General features: G+C 40.6%; 1 protein-coding gene across 1 annotated transcript in view; it reads right to left on the reverse strand.

The window, feature by feature from the left end:
* Positions 1 to 7,699: 7,699 nt before the first annotated feature.
* Positions 7,700 to 20,137, reverse strand: part of LOC311271150 (zinc finger protein GLIS2-like) — a 30,783-nt gene continuing 18,345 nt past the window's right edge. The window contains exons 3-7 of the mRNA XM_084376673.1: positions 18,263 to 18,456; positions 16,075 to 16,260; positions 15,379 to 15,512; positions 13,699 to 13,817; positions 7,700 to 10,801 (exon numbers count right to left, since the gene is read on the reverse strand). Coding sequence (XP_084232799.1) covers positions 10,122 to 10,801; positions 13,699 to 13,817; positions 15,379 to 15,512; positions 16,075 to 16,260; positions 18,263 to 18,456 — 1,313 coding nt within the window. The 3' untranslated portion in view covers positions 7,700 to 10,121. The remainder of the gene's footprint in view (positions 10,802 to 13,698; positions 13,818 to 15,378; positions 15,513 to 16,074; positions 16,261 to 18,262; positions 18,457 to 20,137) is intronic.

Here is a 20,137-nt window from a genome sequence, read left to right on the forward strand (position 1 = left end):
CTACGTTAAAACTTTATGTTGTAACTGTCCTCTTGTTTGTCCTTTGTCACAACTCTGTTCTCATTCCCTTGTTTGAGTTTCAGCACAGAACCGCTTGGTTCGGGTCAGGAAGACATGGTTTGGCTTAAAAATGCCTGTTTTGGTCGCCACGGTATGGGCGGAGACGGTCCGACTTCCTGTGAAATATGACGCCTTCGGTTGCTGCACAAACCGCTGGAAACGTCCACGGCCCTCCTTTGAAAACATAAAAACTGTTGGAGATGTCTCCACAGCAAAACCAGTTTTGTCGGCTGTGAAATGGCTGGAAATGTCTCCAGGTGTCGTCGAACTGCCTTGGGTTATTACAGTTGATTGTCATGAGGGGGTTCTTGGCACGAACAAGTTTGACAACCACTGATCCGGACTGTCAAACTGCGACGTCGCAAAATCTTTGTGACAGGCCACTACGACCATATTGTCAGTTGCTGGATGTCAAAGGCTACAGAAATGAGCTTTGTAGCAACATTATGTAACTTTTTACCTTAAAATAACAGTCTTAAAGTAATTTTGATGGTACAGTGTCTCGTAACAGGTTGAATGGTGTCTCTAACAAACTATACGTGTCAGTGTCAACACTTTCAACAGCACAGAAGCTCTGATACACCTACACTATCTACACCCTCCTCTCTGTTAGCCGCATGCTAACACCTTTATTTTTGTGCACCGAAATAGTTGCATCCGTTTGTAATCCAAGTCTCCTGGTGTTGTTCTCTTCTCTTCTTATATTGTTATTTAAGGGTCCAAGTAGATGTTTGAGTCTCATTCCCAGCTTGTATAATACAGACGCTTCTGGTACTGTAGGTCGAGTCGCCGCCGTCATCCCAAAGCACCACTATTTGACTCACCCACTTTTCTTTCTTCTAGTGATGGGAGATTTAAAGGTGCCACATGGAGACTTTTTAAAGAGAGGGTCCCCGTTTTGTTTAGGAATTCAAAAAAACTTTGTTTTATATGCAAAGAAGTCAACAGTGTGCCTTTTAACTTGTCACACATACTTCATGTGCCTCATTATGAGCTCAAAGTATTTAAAAACAAAATTTTAAAACTTTAAGCTGCATTTTACTTCATTTCATACCTTCCCTCCTTCAAAAAAAAAAAAAAAAATCCCACAGGTGATTAGTTCTCTCTCTCTCTTCATCGAACCACAAGTTAATAAACACATAATAAAACATTAAACCTGACAGATCAGCCATTAATCAATCACAAAGTCCCTGTGATAAACTGCCCTTTTTATTGCAGGCGACTGTGGTTTACCAATTAAACCCTCTCGCCAACTAGAGAAGTAGATACAGCTGTCAGTTTTATGTGATTCTGTTGGATTATAATTTTTTCATAACACCGAGAAAGATATTACTCATAGGGAAATAAAAATAAATTATTAACTCTTCAGCTCCACCAACCTCAGATATATTCTTTTATTCAGGGCTTGAGCCGGCGTCATCTGTGCCTTCGACCTCCACGACGGCAGAGGCTTGAGTATATTTCCCAAAAATGTCAAGCTAATGATTTTTTAAAAACTACCTGAAACTGTAGAAATAAAATCTAGAATCTAGAATCTGAACAAATGGAGAGAAACTTGAATTACAGACAGAAAAACGGTAAATACACGTCAGATCTGGAGGACACTTATGTTTTGGTCAACTGGACCTTCATCCAGAGGGTTTCAAACAATCCTTAGGTCACTGGTCATAAATACACTGTGCTCTGCCCGTTACGTGTGCACAGGTGTGGTTCAGTTTGGTTCCTGTGGGAGTGTTTCCATTATAACAGTGACACTGACTCATCAAGTGTCAATGCACCCGTGTTAGCTCTGTCTGTGGTTTTCTCCTGTGATGATTGAAGCTTTACGATCGTCACTTTACCTTTACTGAGTCATAATACAACTCAAACCAGCGGGAACCCATCTGTTTTCTCGCCATTTCTATTTTCAGAAGATTTTTCTTTTTACTTTTACAATGAATGAATGAATGACTTTTATTATTGTGTCATGCATACTTGTATGCCCAGCCCGCATGGGCTTATAAGACACCAAGAAAACAAACCGGATCCAGAGCACATCATCAGCACATCAAAGAGATAAGAAAACAAACAGAGGTTCAAAACCATTGTCTAAGAAAACAAGAAGAAATGGGAAGACAATGCCAAGGTTCAAGAGAAATCATCAGCAATTAATTAAACAAATGTATCTGTCTTCTTTTCCAGGCTTGCGAAATAAAGCTAGCAGTTTTAAACACACTGAAATTAAATAACCACTCCAGCTTCTGTTCATCAGAACACCAAAATATTTCAGGGTTTTGTCCACAGATTTCATGAAATAATACCTCTCTCAAATCGTCATACTTTGTACAGTATAAAAGGAAATGAGACTCACTTTCTACTTCATCTAACTCACACATTTCACATATTCATATTCTAGTAAATTTCTTTTGACCAGGGAGAACTATGTAATTTACTCCATATAAATACTTTTTTATTTATTCTATCCTCTGCCATTTTGTTTAGTCGATTCCACAGTCGAATCATTTCACATTTTCGTTGTACACATCCTGGAATCCAGCCCATGTCTCCCTCTATTGCTGGAATTGGCGCAAATCTATGAACACCCAAAAAACATCGTATAGCTCTATTCTGTATAGTATCCATAGCTTTGGACTCTTTAAATCCCCACACTCCTGCAGCATAATTCAGTATGGGAGAGACGCATGCATCATACAATTGAGTATATGTAAAGTAACCCAAATCATTACAAACTTTCATTTTATTAATAACTGATCCCAAAGCTCTCCCAGCTGAATCAGCGAGACATCTTCTCGTTTTATTTTCATTGTTGCTTGTTTTTAAAATTCACTCAAATGAAATCAAAAGTTAAGGTACAAATCATTTTGATCTTAATTTATGGCCTGAGTAGAAAACCACGTATAAGTAGTTATTATTAGAAATGAAATGATCATCACATAAGTGATTTCAGGTGACTCACGTGTTCAGTGCTGTGGTGCACCTCGTATTAGCTTTATAAAAACTGTGTGATAGGAATTATTGATTAAAAGGTGTGAGGGATAATTTCCTTATGGACTTTGCACCACTATTTGACTCACCCACTTTTCTTTCTTCTAGTGATGGGAGATTTAAAGGTGCCACATGGAGACTTTGTAAAGAGAGGGTCCCCGTTTTGTTTAGGAATTCAAAAAAACTTTGTTTTACATACAAAGAAGTCAACAGTGTGCCTTTTAACTTGTCACACATACTTCATGTGCCTCATTATGAGCTCAAAGTATTTAAAAACACAATTTTAAAACTTTAAGCTGCATTTTACTTCATTTCATACCTTCCCTCCTTCAAAAAATAAAAAAAAAATCCCACAAGTGATTAGTTCTCTCTCTCTCTTCATCGAACCACAAGTTAATAAACACATAATAAAACATTAAACCTGACAGATCAGCCATTAATCGATCACAAAGTCCCTGTGATAAACTGCCCTTTTATTGCAGGCGACTGTGGTTTACCAATTAAACCCTCTCGCCAACTAGAGAAGTAGATACAGCTGTCAGTTTTATGTGATTCTGTTGGATTATAATTTTTTCATAACACCGAGAAAGATATTACTCATAGGGAAATAAAAATAAATGATTAACTCTTCAGCTCCACCAACCTCAGATATATTCTTTTATTCAGGGCTTGAGCCGGCGTCATCTGTGCCTTCGACCTCCACGACGGCAGAGGCTTGAGTATATTTCCCAAAAATGTCAAGCTAATGATTTTTTTAAAAAACTACCTGAAACTGTAGAAATAAAATCTAGAATCTAGAATCTGAACAAATGGAGAGAAACTTGAATTACAGACAGAAAAACGGTACATACACGTCAGATCTGGAGGACACTTATGTTTTGGTCAACTGGACCTTCATCCAGAGGGTTTCAAACAATCCTTAGGTCACTGGTCATAAATACACTGTGCTCTGCCCGTTACGTGTGCACAGGTGTGGTTCAGTTTGGTTCCTGTGGGAGTGTTTCCATTATAACAGTGACACTGACTCATCAAGTGTCAATGCACCCGTGTTAGCTCTGTCTGTGGTTTTCTCCTGTGATGATTGAAACTTTACGATCGTCACTTTACCTTTACTGAGTCATAATACAACTCAAACCCAGCGGGAACCCATCTGTTTTCTCGCCATTTCTATTTTCAGAAGTTTTTCTTTTTACTTTTCCATCTTCTCGTTTTATTTTCATTGTTGCTTGTTTTTAAAATTCACTCAAATGAAATCAAAAGTTAAGGTACAAATCATTTTGATCTTAATTTATGGCCTGTGTAGAAAACCAAGTATAAGTAGTTATTCTTAGAAATGAAATGATCATCACATAAGTGATTTCAGGTGACTCACGTGTTCAGTGCTGTGGTGCACCTCGTATTAGCTTTATAAAAACTGTGTGATAGGAATTATTGATTAAAAGGTGTGAGGGATAATTTCCTTATGGACTTTGCACCACTATTTGACTTACCCACTTTTCTTTCTTCTAGTGATGGGAGATTTAAAGGTGCCACATGGAGACTTTTTAAAGAGAGGGTCCCCGTTTTGTTTAGGAATTCAAAAAAACTTTGTTTTACATACAAAGAAGTCAACAGTGTGCCTTTTAACTTGTCACACATACTTCATGTGCCTCATTATGAGCTCAAAGTATTTAAAAACACAATTTTAAAACTTTAAGCTGCATTTTACTTCATTTCATACCTTCCCTCCTTCAAAAAATAAAAAAAAAATCCCACAGGTGATTAGTTCTCTCTCTCTCTTCATCGAACCACAAGTTAATAAACACATAATAAAACATTAAACCTGACAGATCAGCCATTAATCGATCACAAAGTCCCTGTGATAAACTGCCCTTTTATTGCAGGCGACTGTGGTTTACCAATTAAACCCTCTCGCCAACTAGAGAAGTAGATACAGCTGTCAGTTTTATGTGATTCTGTTGGATTATAATTTTTTCATAACACCGAGAAAGATATTACTCATAGGGAAATAAAAATAAATGATTAACTCTTCAGCTCCACCAACCTCAGATATATTCTTTTATTCAGGGCTTGAGCCGGCGTCATCTGTGCCTTCGACCTCCACGACGGCAGAGGCTTGAGTATATTTCCCAAAAATGTCAAGCTAATGATTTTTTTAAAACTACCTGAAACTGTAGAAATAAAATCTAGAATCTAGAATCTGAACAAATGGAGAGAAACTTGAATTACAGACAGAAAAACGGTAAATACACGTCAGATCTGGAGGACACTTATGTTTTGGTCAACTGGACCTTCATCCAGAGGGTTTCAAACAATCCTTAGGTCACTGGTCATAAATACACTGTGCTCTGCCCGTTACGTGTGCACAGGTGTGGTTCAGTTTGGTTCCTGTGGGAGTGTTTCCATTATAACAGTGACACTGACTCATCAAGTGTCAATGCACCCGTGTTAGCTCTGTCTGTGGTTTTCTCCTGTGATGATTGAAGCTTTACGATCGTCACTTTACCTTTACTGAGTCATAATACAACTCAAACCCAGCGGGAACCCATCTGTTTTCTCGCCATTTCTATTTTCAGAAGTTTTTCTTTTTACTTTTCCATCTTCTCGTTTTATTTTCATTGTTGCTTGTTTTTAAAATTCACTCAAATGAAATCAAAAGTTAAGGTACAAATCATTTTGATCTTAATTTATGGCCTGTGTAGAAAACCAAGTATAAGTAGTTATTCTTAGAAATGAAATGATCATCACATAAGTGATTTCAGGTGACTCACGTGTTCAGTGCTGTGGTGCACCTCGTATTAGCTTTATAAAAACTGTGTGATAGGAATTATTGATTAAAAGGTGTGAGGGATAATTTCCTTATGGACTTTGCACCACTATTTGACTTACCCACTTTTCTTTCTTCTAGTGATGGGAGATTTAAAGGTGCCACATGGAGACTTTTTAAAGAGAGGGTCCCCGTTTTGTTTAGGAATTCAAAAAAACTTTGTTTTACATACAAAGAAGTCAACAGTGTGCCTTTTAACTTGTCACACATACTTCATGTGCCTCATTATGAGCTCAAAGTATTTAAAAACACAATTTTAAAACTTTAAGCTGCATTTTACTTCATTTCATACCTTCCCTCCTTCAAAAAATAAAAAAAAAATCCCACAAGTGATTAGTTCTCTCTCTCTCTTCATCGAACCACAAGTTAATAAACACATAATAAAACATTAAACCTGACAGATCAGCCATTAATCGATCACAAAGTCCCTGTGATAAACTGCCCTTTTATTGCAGGCGACTGTGGTTTACCAATTAAACCCTCTCGCCAACTAGAGAAGTAGATACAGCTGTCAGTTTTATGTGATTCTGTTGGATTATAATTTTTTCATAACACCGAGAAAGATATTACTCATAGGGAAATAAAAATAAATGATTAACTCTTCAGCTCCACCAACCTCAGATATATTCTTTTATTCAGGGCTTGAGCCGGCGTCATCTGTGCCTTCGACCTCCACGACGGCAGAGGCTTGAGTATATTTCCCAAAAATGTCAAGCTAATGATTTTTTTAAAACTACCTGAAACTGTAGAAATAAAATCTAGAATCTAGAATCTGAACAAATGGAGAGAAACTTGAATTACAGACAGAAAAACGGTAAATACACGTCAGATCTGGAGGACACTTATGTTTTGGTCAACTGGACCTTCATCCAGAGGGTTTCAAACAATCCTTAGGTCACTGGTCATAAATACACTGTGCTCTGCCCGTTACGTGTGCACAGGTGTGGTTCAGTTTGGTTCCTGTGGGAGTGTTTCCATTATAACAGTGACACTGACTCATCAAGTGTCAATGCACCCGTGTTAGCTCTGTCTGTGGTTTTCTCCTGTGATGATTGAAGCTTTAAGATCGTCACTTTACCTTTACTGAGTCATAATACAACTCAAACCAGCGGGAACCCATCTGTTTTCTCACCATTTCTATTTTCAGAAGTTTTTCTTTTTACTTTTCCATCTTCTCGTTTTATTTTCATTGTTGCTTGTTTTTAAAATTAGCTCAAATGAAATAAAAAGTTAAGGTACAAATCATTTTGATCTTAATTTATGGCCTGAGTAGAAAACCAGGTATAAGTAGTTATTCTTAGAAATGAAATGATCATCACATAAGTGATTTCAGGTGACTCACGTGTTCAGTGCTGTGGTGCACCTCGTATTAGCTTTATAAAAACTGTGTGATAGGAATTATTGATTAAAAGGTGTGAGGGATAATTTCTTTATGGACTTTGGATCAGTTAATATTTTGTCTGTCTTGTTTTTGTGTGTTTTGAATGATTTTTTGTCCTTTTGGCTCTTTTGTTTATTACGTCTATTTGCATTGAATAATATCCAATAAACATTTAAAGAAAAAAGCGTGATTAATTCATTTCCAGACCATTTATTTTTAATATGAGCCCCCGGTCTGTCTCTCTGCCACGCCTCCATCACTTTCGTGGCGACACGTAGGTGAAAAACCTTCGATCTCCTACATCACGGCTGTGATCTCATCTTCCAAAAAGCGCTTGAAAAAAGGATTTTTATGCTCATCATCTTTTTATGAATCCACCGAAAGCACACTGTTGAAAAAAGACCTTCAGACTCCAGAACACAACAGGAGAGACCCAGTTTTTTTTTCAGTTGTTTGTGTTTATTGACATAGAGTCATTGTCATAGTCATCAACACTGGTGACGTCCTTGGAAAGTGTTGCGGTGGCCCCGATGTACAAATCACATCTGTTGTCAAGTTATTCAATTTCAGTTTTCCTAAAATGTAATGAAAAGTAGGCTACATTTATACACTTTACATTGGTGTAAATATTTTTTCGTATATTGTGTGATATATTTCAGCTGAAACACAAGGCACTTGGACACGTTTTTTGAAAATACTGACGAGGATAAATCGATGTGCAAACAAGAATACAAGAAAAATCAACACAGATACTGGCCGCATGTGGCCATTGTCAAACATTCACCCTTAAAAAACACTTGCGACAGTTTGTTTGGCTTCTTCGTATGTACCTTTTCGTGTTGTAACATTCATCTGAAGCCAATGTGTACTCATTGTTGCCTAATACACACCTTTGTCGACCTTGTTCCAGGAAGAACGTTGTCCTTATCAATCCAATGCCACGTTGAGAGGCAGCGCTGATCCTGTCCAGATCATTGTCGGGGGAATGAGTGAATGGAAGAGCAAATAGCTGAGATAAAATGCAAGCGAGGGAGTTACGTTAAACCTACATTCAGTTGCGTCAAAAGAGTTTCTTTCTTTCTTTCTCCTTGCGACTTGGAAGAAATCACATGGTCAAACGGGGTAGCTCTGTGTGGATTATAGCCTCTTGTCACACATCGTAGTGTTGTTAATGTCCCGGACTAAGTCGAGGTCTCTCTGTGTTAACAAACTACAGATCAGCTGGGAGCAACGCTGAGACCACTTTACTACAGCATAATGATGACGTGTGGCATTTAACCTCCGGAGGTTCACTTTTCTGCTTATTAAAGGTCCCATATTGTGGAAATATTGAGCAGGTCCAGATGTTATATACATATGTCAAACCTGTATTCAGAAAGTGCCTTGGCATAGACACAGACTCCTGCTCAGGCTGCTCTCTCGGAGGGTGAATATAGGTGCTGCAGCGATGTATAGCATGTGTAACATAATGTACTAGGCATCTTGATAAACCTGAAAATATAATATGGGACCTTTAAGTATGCTGTGGGCTTGAGAATGAAGCAGGTAAGAGGTTTTGCTCGGTGCACATGACAACTGGTGTACGACTGTGAGCCGGACATCCAATGGTTTGACTCCAAATAACCTCAAATCCATTTTCTGACCAGACGAATATGTAAAATGCTCTTAAACACGTGAATATCTTGTAAACGGTTGTTTTAAACTAACACCAACTGTCTGTTTTTGGGAGTTGGTGTCCAAATGAGAATATAACCCCTTACTTGCACAAACTCTCAACCTTGCCTGAGAGGAAAAACACTGACGATGGATCTTAATTCAGTCTACACTGCGTATTCCTAAATGTTACGTTACGTTTGTTGTGTATGGATTATATGTTATTGCTCCCCATATTCCTGCCTCTCCCCTTATTCATTCATGAGTCTGTAGAAGCAGTCGATGGGGGTTGTCGAACATAAAAACTACAAAGTGGTTAGTGTTCCTGCTCTTTTCATGACCTGGTTTAGTAAATCTAATACAGGTGATTGTCTGCTGTGAAATGATTTTTTTTGACCATAAACAAGGAGGAAGAATCGAGGGATATCAAAGGGTCAGCTCACTCAAATCCCATCAGGCCATGCAGATGTGGTTTTGTGTCCAGCCCGTCCTCATCAGAAAAAAACGTAGGTCAACACTGCAAGCAGCTTATTACGATGTTTATTATCAGGTGGTGACCTCGAGTGGCTGTCGTAATTATTAAGGCAGCAGTGGAGGAAGTCAGGTGAAGTGGTATAAAAGTATGCGGATAGGGGAAAGGAAGGGTGGTACTTGTACACCGTGGCCGCCATGTTATTTTGGGAACGGTGACATATATCATTTGGGAGTCGCTGGCAATTGACCTATTCAGTTGTTTAGGTATGAGGGTGTGTTATTTGTGTCCATGGTTTTGAGATATCCACCTTGAAAAACATCCTCCACCGCCTCAATTTATATATAATTTGATTAAGTCTCATAACACTGCGACAGGACTAAGAGTCCAAAGTCGTGTCAAAACGTCAGCTGATAAAAACCGATCTGCATGGCAAGACATCTCTTGGGCTGAGCTTGTTTTCTTTGAAATTTGTGTGAATTGGCCCTTTAATGTTTTAGCAACCCAACACCCACAGGTAGGTTAGGTTTTGTTCAGACTTCTTTGTCTTCAGGTGCTTCTGGAATGACTGAAGTGTTTTCTTTATGGCTCTGCAGGCGACTGTTGATCCCTCACATGCACACACACACACACACTCATCATAGTCCTGCATGTATGACTGTGAGCACACACACAGACACATGCAAACATGAAAAACACACACACACACGCTCCCTAGTTTTATGCAAAGCTGAGTGCACATTCTAGCTGACAATAGCCGGTTTGAGGAGGAGTGCCCTCGGTGGAACAACCACCCAGGACAAAGGGTCGCTCCGTCTGGGCCCGACCCCTGCGGACAGGTTCAGCACTTCCCCCTCCTCTCCCTCGTCCTCTTCCTCCTCGCCCTCCGTCTCCTTGCCTACCATCTGTCCCAGACCTCTCAGAGCTCCCAGCCCTAACATCGACGCAGCTGAAAGTCCAAAGTGTAACAGAGGAGAGTCTGCGAGGCCGAGCGGCCCCAACCTGCCGCCTCCTCCTCCACCCACGGAGAAGAGCGGGGCCCCGTGGTGGCCCAGGGCTCTGGCGTGGCAAAAAGCAGAGAGAGGCAAAGAGGTCCCAAGGCCTCCGAGAAGTGCCGCGGCAGCCCCGGGGATGATGATGTGGGCCCCGCCTACAGGTGGCAGTTCGACGGTGCTCTGGTGCCCGGGGAGGCCCAGACCTGTCCCCAGCCTGCTCGGAGCGCCTTGCTCCTGGGCAACAAAGTGCCCGTGTGCCTTGATGTGCTTGCGTAGCGAGCTGGGATCTGTGTAGCGCTTCAGGCAGCCTGCCATCTTGCAGTAGTAAGGCTTGTCAACGTAGTGGGTGCGGGTGTGTTTGAAGCGGTCGCTAGAGTTGGAGTAACGTTTGCTGCAGCCTTCGTAAGGGCAGATGTAGGGTTTTTCTCCTGGAGGAGGTGGAAGAGAGAGATGAGAACAAAAAAACAAGAGTCAGAGGGACAGGAGAGTGAATACAGTACTCGATTACAGTAAAAAAATACAAAGAAAGCCAGAGAAAGGTGTAAACAAGTTTCACTGCAGGTCAAAACAAAGAAAGCACTTTACTGAAAAACTGCAGTAGCAGGAGATGGCTAAGCTAAGCTAACAATCTACATTTCCACGACAGCAAGGCAAACTCTGTACACTGTTTATTCACCCTTAAATACTGCACATTTCACATATCAAATATTGGCACCCAAGCAAGAAAAAACTGCAATAAAAAGCATCACTTCTACGTGACACTAGAAAACAAGATTACATTCAGACGATCACTGATAATGATCAGTTTCGCTACCCACACATAAGATCCTATCTGAGAGATAGAGAGGGCGATTGACAGGAATTTCAAGTGAGAGAACGAGGATTTCAAACCGAGGTCTTTGGAAAATATGCAAACAGAAAATCCACAGTCACACAGCACAATTTCCACAAGACCGACTCATCAGGTAGCACATGTTCGACCTGAAGATCAGGGTTTGAAAACACTCCCACTCACCATGAAACAATATGTGCGGTGTAAATACTGCTGAATTCCTTAAAAACCTGTTCTTTGCCCTTTCTCTTCTTTGTTTCTTTGGTTCCTGACATCTGTCTGCTGGTTTTGTGAGAGCGGCCCACCTCACCGCCTCTTTGTTTCTGACTGGTGAAAGACTGAAAGTAGGGCTGTCACGCTATGACGGTATTGACAATGATCTTGATATTAAAACAATGAAATGTTGATATCGTGGTAATCACACACACGTGATAACATCGCATGAATAATCCAGCACAGATGTTCGGCCTTGTGGATCTGTTTTTTTAATCAGTGATCAGTTCATCTGGTTGCCATGTTCATTATTTATTCAGTGTACCTGTTCTTTCTGTACACAGTTATGGTTATAGACTCTCTTTCGACTCCTCACACTCTCACTCCTCACTGTTTTTTCATGATATCACGATGATAGTGTTACTGGGAATTTGCTCGGCCCACGATAACCATGGTGACAATCTGTTATTGTCCCAGCCCTGATTGAAAGGTAGATAAAGTGATTTAAAAGTGTTTTCTTAAGATAATCTCTTGGCGTTTGCCTTTATTTGAGAGTGAGATTAGAGAAACAAACACTAAAAATGTCAGAAAAATCAGTGTTTCCCAAAAGCCCAAGATGACGCCGGCAGATGTCTTGTTTTGTCCACAAGCCAGAGATATTCAGTTTACTAAAATATTCACATTTAAGAAGCTGGAATCAGAATTTTGACTTTTTCTTTTTCTTACAAAATGACTCAACCCGCTCGATTGATTATCAAAACAGCTGGCGATTAATTTACTGGTTGACAACCAATCTTTGCAGCTGTATTTGCTGACAAACACTCACAGAAACAAACAAATGTAGAATAAATAAGTCCGTTTTTCATGGTATATTTATTTATATAACTCATCAAATCTGTAAGAAAAAATGCAATCATATTTTTTAACCCAAAAAACATCAGAACAACTCTCGTGTTTATAACATCATTTAAGTTTAAGTCGATAGGTTGAAGCAATCTTTTACTTGGGTATGAATTTTATTTAAGAAAATGTGTATTTAATATGTTATTTAAAAGTGTCATCTCGCTGTTGCACTGAGCTCTTATAGCAGGCACAAAGTTAAGGACCTGATTGTGGCACTGGCTGAAATGTCAGAGGGTCAAAGTCGTAACGATTTATCTTCTGGACCCTGAATGTTCACATTTTCATTACACTCCATCCAATAATTACTGTGAAAGTTCAGTAAAAAACAAAAAGCTCAACCTGCAATCTGTCCAGTAGTCGTTGAGACAGTTCAGTCTGGATCCACTGAACAACAGACATACACCGACATCCCGAGCGGGGCTGAAAAAGCAGCTGCTCGCTCGTCAACTGTCAACATGTACAAACTGGCAAATTCCTGTGACACATGCAGTCACCCCAGCAACATCTACAGATACAGATACGCAACAGCAGCTCATTTCCAGATAACCGGATTAAGAGAAACTGATGATTTGTGTAAAAAGCTGGTGTGGAGAGAGGAAACTGTGAGCTGACCCCGGCAGCACCGGAGGGAATTAAAGACAAAACAGTTTATGAAGGCTATCAAGCAAAGACACTTCAGGAAACGGTGGGAGGGGGGGTGCATTTCTGTTCTCAGACAATGTTATGTAACGAGAGTGGCTCCAATTAAAGGGGCAGTCCACCGACTTTACAGGTCAGCCACTCGGGGATATCTCTCTCAGTGGTTGCTGTGAGAGTACTGACGTAATCACAAATCACGGTCGTCCAGATTTTGAATCCGAGATAATCAAACACATTTGATATTCATCAGGGCGGCCCCGATGAGTCTGGATCAGTTCTGGAGGTTTTTAAGACTGGATCTGTAAACCCCTCACGTTAACAGATAATCTTGGCCGACCTTCGGGATCGACCGAGCTCTCTCTCCGCCCAGATTTCTCCTCTGATTGTCGGGAGGGACGAATCCTGGTTAATTCAGCTCAACACTCCTCTAGTCTCAGTCCAACCTTGGCAGTGAAAAAACCCAAAGTGCACATCAAATAACATTTCCCCAAAGATGGTTTCTGTCACATCACGCTGCTGCATGTTGAAGTGTTCGTTTTCCTGATACGTTTGGTTTTAATTAGTTACTTGATGCTATAAAAAGGTTGTGTGATGTCTGATCGACTCTCCTGATCTGCAACATTTCTGTACAGGGGGACGACGTGGAGACACGCCATCTATCCTCACATGGGACAACCCACTTAAAAACCCTGACACGTCATCGGCTTCCTGACCGCATTTTTTCTTCTTTGAACTCACCTGTGTGTGAGCGGGTGTGTATCTTCAGGTTCTCCAGACGTGAGAAGCTCTTGTTACAGGTGGGACAATGGTGTGGCTTCTCATTGGTGTGTGTGCGGATATGAATCAGCATTTTGTACCTATGAAACATGAAACACAGAAAGAAAATGTGTTTATAGAACAAACACACAAAAACACACACAAACACACACAATCCGTTGCTTTTGAGGTGTCCAGTCTTTTTCTGAGGACGTGGCTGCTGATATTTGAGCTGCACCCAACGCCTGACAACAGATACGCAGTAACGTTAGGTGTGGTTTCAGCTCTCTCTTGTTTGTACAGTTTGCAGTGTCGTTGCCTGTTCTGATTTTGTCCTCGACCTGACACACGCTCAAGCGATCTAGACAGCTGTTTGACCACATTTTACATCTGTGTCTTGGTTTGTGATCCTTGAAAGCTCTCGAATTAAAATCCTGATTGTTGTGAAACCCATTTAAAGTTGATAAAGATACAGATAATTAGTAATTCACTTGTTAGATATTCAAAAGTAGCACCAAAAATACAGGAGGCATTGCTTCTTTCTTACGAATTGGACCTTTAAATTAAAATTCGGACCATATTTTACACACTGCACCTTTAAACCTGACTGATCGGTTGGTGGGTTTAAGCTCATGCAGTGCAGCCAATCATTGTTCAACACCAGCAAACTTTATTTTAAATGTGAGTAAATGTGATATTTTTTACGCTATTTCAACAAACATCAAGAAAAAGCAGATACAGAATATATAAACCTTAATATCGCTTAATATACGGCACAAAGTAGATGTCAGGTGGTGCATTATAAGTTCATTGACCTTACATTAATGAATGACAATTTTAGTCTGCAGTACACTCTGTATTGTTTATACAGCAATCAAGTAATCTGGTCTAAGCCTCTTAAACATGAGGCTGTAATTGTCTATCAGTGTGACTTATAAGGCCTTTGTGTGTTTTTGACTGTTTGCCTAACAACACTTGGAGGCCCAACCTCAGACTCTAGTTGACCTAAAGGTTACCAGGAACCAGGAACCAGGAACCTGTTCCTGTTTCCTGTCCAGGTGCGCGACTGACGAGGTGTTGAGCTTCAGCTGCTACAGGACGTCAACTCCGGAAAACAAAAAGCAGAAAATCAGCATCTTCTTTTAAATCGCTCCTCAATTAATAATTATCTGAGCTTCATGTGTTTGTGTCCGAGTTTACTTAGCTTATATTTAAATGTGTACAGTACATGAAATTTCCTTCCTGCTACAACACTATTACATATTATTACATATATTATCATCTATTATATCATAGCAGTAGTATTTAGTTGTAGTATTGACATCATTTTGGGTGCTGATGGTCGATGTCCTCCTGTTTATGACATTTTTTTAAATTAAAACATAAAACAGTTAATCAAACAACAAATCAACAATAACTAATTGATAATTATCATTAGTAATACTTAATACTGCAAACTACAGCTTGAAAAATTAAAAAATAACACTTGAAAATCATGGATTTTAACTCAATATTGTCAATTTGCGTTTATCACGAGGTTTAAGTTTTATGTGCACGGTGGGAGAGATTAGTGACACGAGTCCAAACTACATGTTTGTATTAGGATATGTCAGTTTGCAGTTTTTAGTGTGATGTGGTTCGGTGCAAACAGTGTGAACACACCTGGCGTTGAAGCCTCTCCCGTTGCGAGCGCAGCCCTCCCACTGGCAGCAGTACCCGGAGTCCTTGTCGGGCTTCACGTGGAAGTCGTTGATGTGATCCACCAAGTCCTGCAGCGAGTCGAACAGCAGGTGGCACTGGAGGACAGGGGAGAGAGGAGTGATACATACCGACTGCATACATGCCGTAGTTTTATGTAGTTTTATGTGGCTTCCTCTTTGTTTTGTATTTAAAGGTTTCCACTCAATAATGACTTGAAGTCACTGACTTTAACTTAAAACACATAGGCTGCACAAGTGTCTTGACCTGAATGAATGCATAGAAACATAAAAACGTTTACATATTATCTTTTAACACTTTAAATGAAGGCCTTGATCAATGTTACAATAACCTTTACGTTCACCTATGTCTTATTTGCAACTAATAATTCATAGTTAAGTCTTTAAAATCTCAGAATGATCATTTTTTGGTAAGTTTTCAGCACCACCTAGTGGTCAAAGTCATAGTTGTAATATTTTTCTTCCAGTATAAAATCAGTGCATCTGATTTGCTTGTTTCTGACTGATGAGGGCTTCACGCTCATCTCAGACTATTCATAGTAGTCTGTGTGAGATGACTGTAAAGTGAATGTGATGCAGCCTGCAGCATTTTGCATCATTTGCTGAACTGCTCATGAAATCTGTGTGCGTCTATATTTACCTTCATCCAACGGCAGGCCAGCTGACCATCCAATGAGGGCTCTGGTGAAACTTGCTTCTCTCTGTTCTGACTAATGAACATGGACGAGGGGAAGCTGTACGCCCTCGGTGGACTTCCGATCGGCAGGTAGAACGGATAACCCTGTGGCGAAGCTCTGCCTTCCACACCTCGATGACGAGCTGGTTCCTGCGAAAGGGTGAAGACGAAGAGAGGCGCGTCAACCGAGGAGGACAACCTCAAACTCGTGAGTCAGAGGCGGAGACGTTGGGTATTTGTGAATGCACCAGAGGGAGTGGGCCTAGTGTTGGACCCTGTGGTGCCTCACCTTTGACCTTATTGAAAAGAAAAATGATCTAATGGGAGCAGGTGATAATCTTGAAATATTACTGGATTATCACGCTTGTTAGAGCTTTACGATCCTTTTAACATTATCAGATTTGTTGTTTAGGTGCACTGCTTGGGTAAATGCCACTGTTTTATATATGTTTTTAAAAACCAGAGGATAAATTCAAGGTGTTTTTCACAGATTGTTGGCATTTCTGCATGTTTACAATTGGAGTGGAAACTCACACTGCTCAGCTAAGTGAGTTATAATGGATAAAAAAAGCTGCTGCTAACACTTTCAAAGACATCTTCGAGGCATGTCTGGGGGATATAATGAGCGCTTCTCACGGTTCACTTTAATGTGTTTGACAGTTTAAAATTGGTACTTTCTGAGCTGAAAGATGAATCTGGGCCAAAAGAGAGGGGATTTGACGCTCTAACAAAGAAGCTGTGTGTTTCATGTTTTACCACTCGAGCACGGCTAGAATTTGATTTAGACCGAGTCACTGGACGGCTGTGTGCTGTGTGCAGACACTGCACCGACAAATTAGATTGACTCCCAGGATCCCAATTCAATTCAGTCCTGTTGAAGAAGAGCGGAGCGCATTCAGACACAATCAAGTGGCTGGCTGGAGAGAAGACTGCGGTCATAGACGAGATGAACTGCTGACGTGAAGACGCAAAGTCCACCTTTATGTGACAGAAAGGTTTGATTCCTATCAAAGTTAAAGCACCGATAGTCTTATCAAATTAAACTATTTAAACAGTGTGACGATGTATCGCTCATAACGAAGCTACAAAGAACAGAACGGTGGCATACTCCAAGTTGATTAGCATTTATAAAAGAAAAAAGCCTCAGACAGATGTGTGTCCTCCCTGTTTCCAGCCTTTATGCTAAGCTAACAGGCTGCTGGCCGTAGCGTCTCATTACAGAAGCAAATAAGCATATTTCCCAAAATGTCAAACTATTCCTTTAACCTGCAGCGCCAGTTGTCATATACGGAGGACTCAAACTGCCAAAATAAGAAATAATAGTATATAATATAATAGAATAATGGTTCGATTTGGTTTTAATTTGACTCTGTATTTATTCAACACTTAATTAACTTTCCCATTTTGCATTTTTTATTTATTTTCTAATTTATTTTTGCATTATTCTCTAGTATATATTCAGCTTTTTATCTGTTATTCTTGCACTTTCGTTTAATGTAAAGCTGTCAAAATGTTTTACTTATACGGGGCCTGATTATTATTTCATACATTTTCATTCCTGGATATCGACACCGGCCGTGTTGTGAGAATTATCTGTCTTTTCTTTTTTCTCACTCCATCTCTGCACGGTGTTCATGTTGCACCTGTCAGCCTGACCACATCCAAATCTGCTGTTTCGGTGCTTGAAATCATAAAACCAGGTCCTGTTTCACCATATTTGCATCGTGCGTGCTGTGATTCGCAACATGAGCTCATTTCCTCTCCCACGAATTGTTTCACTAATCAAAACAAACACTTAACTTATGTGAGCAATGCCAGAGCCCCGTAGGACTCTTTATTTGTGAGCGACAATCATTTATGAGACTTGACCTCGCCAGCGTTTGCTATCAGTGTGTAACAGTGCTTACAAAATCACAGAAGTGGAACGGATAAGGTTTCTTTCTAATCACATCTCCGAACCAGATATGGAGATTGTGAGGCTCTCTGAGTGCTCCACATCCTCAATGAAGCCACACAATTCAATATTTGAAATCAAATCTAAAAATCCACTTTAACATGAAAAATGGGACTGTGTGGTCGTGACTATCGGATGTGATGTTTCCCTCGTATGGGACTGTTAGTGTCGTCTCTCCGTGCGAACACCTGGACTCACCCGTGAGAAGAGGTGTGGCTGAGGGCTCCTGCTGCTGTGAGGGGACTCCATGGGAGAGGAAGGGGAGAGGGAGGAGGGGGAGGAGGGAGACGGGGAGAGGGAGGAGGCGTGGCGGGACGAGGGTGACAGGCTGAGGTCCATGGCTGGAGGGCTGAAGCAGGACCCGGGTCGTTCTTGAGAGGGGGACCGGGAATCTAGAGTGGAGATCACAGTTAGAGTAGGACGATGTTACATTTGTCACACTGAAGTGAAAGTTTTCCTCGTAAGCAACCTCTTAAATAAGTTATGTAAGCTATTGTAGCGTAGCTAGCTTATAAGTGAGCTTTAAAAGTTGGTGTCAGTTTACAATTGGATATTTTACCTGAGCTGGAGAAGATGTTTGAGCCCTTATTACAGTTTGGGTGAACTTTAAAAACTCAGAGAAACAAGGTAAAACAAGGACATGAAGACTAGCGATTGAGACCATAAACTCATCAGGAAACTCCTGGCTGAGGTACTAAACCAAGTGAGAAGTAGGCTCACTTTCTCATAAGCTTATATACTGTACAATCAGACTTTTTGAAACCAGTCAAGGCAATTAGAAAGACCTCGCACTTTGGCATTTTCTTCACCTTTTAGACCACTATTTATACTGGTGTATGGGAAAAACACTGTGGCTTTGCTTCTTCTTCTTCTTCTTCTTCTTCATCTTCTTCTTATTCCTCTTCTCTTCTTCTTCTTCTTCTTCATCTTCCTCTTCTTCTTCTTCTTCTCCTTCTTCTTCTTCCTCTTCTTCTTCTTCTTCCACCTCTTCTTCTTATTCCTCTTCTCTTCTTCTTCTTCTTCATCTTCCTCTTCTTCTTCTTCTTCTCCTTCTTCTTCTTCCTCTTCTTCTTCTTCTTCTTCCACCTCTTCTTCTCCTTCTTCTTCTTCTTCTTCTTCTTCTTCTTCTGCACTGCATATTCTATAAATACTAGGCCATTCAGAGCTTTCTTAGAGACGTGAAGATGTTATTTACACCCTTTATAATGCTTGACATCTTCGCTGCAGCTGCTGAGCGTTGTCTGTGCACTGAGTCTGAAGAGGGTCCACAAGCTCCACTGGTAGTCAAGGCTGTAAAAATGTTTTATTTCTCTTTTCAAATCGATTTGAGACACTCCATAAATATGCTCTATTCTTATACAGCCCAATAAGCTCGGTCTGAAGCTGGAAGGTGTTTGAAGAGTTGCCAACCTTGTCTGTGGACCTGCCCTAAAGACGCTAAAAAGAAGCTAAACATCCAGGAGGAACCCCTTCAGACACGACATGATTTTTACTGATTAATATTGCTTTAAGTGCACAGTTTTCTGGTACAGCCCACCTTTCAGCTGTGAATCTTTCCCTTGAATACTTGCTGACCCATGGTGCCCCTTGTGCCTCCGTTTACGATCATTAGCACATTTAGCTTCACTGAACAAATGAGGATCACAGGTGGCAAGACTAATGCGAGGTCAGAAGGGCTTTACTAAACACACATTAGATATTCTGCACATAACTGAGCCCCTGGGCTGTAAAGTGTGAGGGTTACGGAGTCCATTCAGACCGCCACAGAGGCCGTGTTGTGGTTATCTTTTGGACAGCTTAATGTCAGCGTCACGCTCTTCTCGTGATGAGCCGCGCTGACAAATCTGTAGACAATGTACGTCTATTGGAGGACAGGGGAGAGCTACCGTTCATTGGATTTGCAATATTGAGTTACTGGGAAAGTGAGAACATAAAATCCACTTATTATACTATTGCATTATCACGGTGCTAGTCTTAATCACAGCAACACGGCAGCAGCAAAAGGCATGTCATGAGTGTGTCGGAGAGAGAGGAGGAACGATGCCCCGTCGAGAAGAATACTGTACGTTGTGC

Source organism: Pagrus pagrus (genome assembly GCF_965226575.1).
Source record: "Pagrus pagrus genome assembly, chromosome: 2".
Lineage (NCBI taxonomy): Eukaryota > Metazoa > Chordata > Actinopteri > Spariformes > Sparidae > Pagrus > Pagrus pagrus.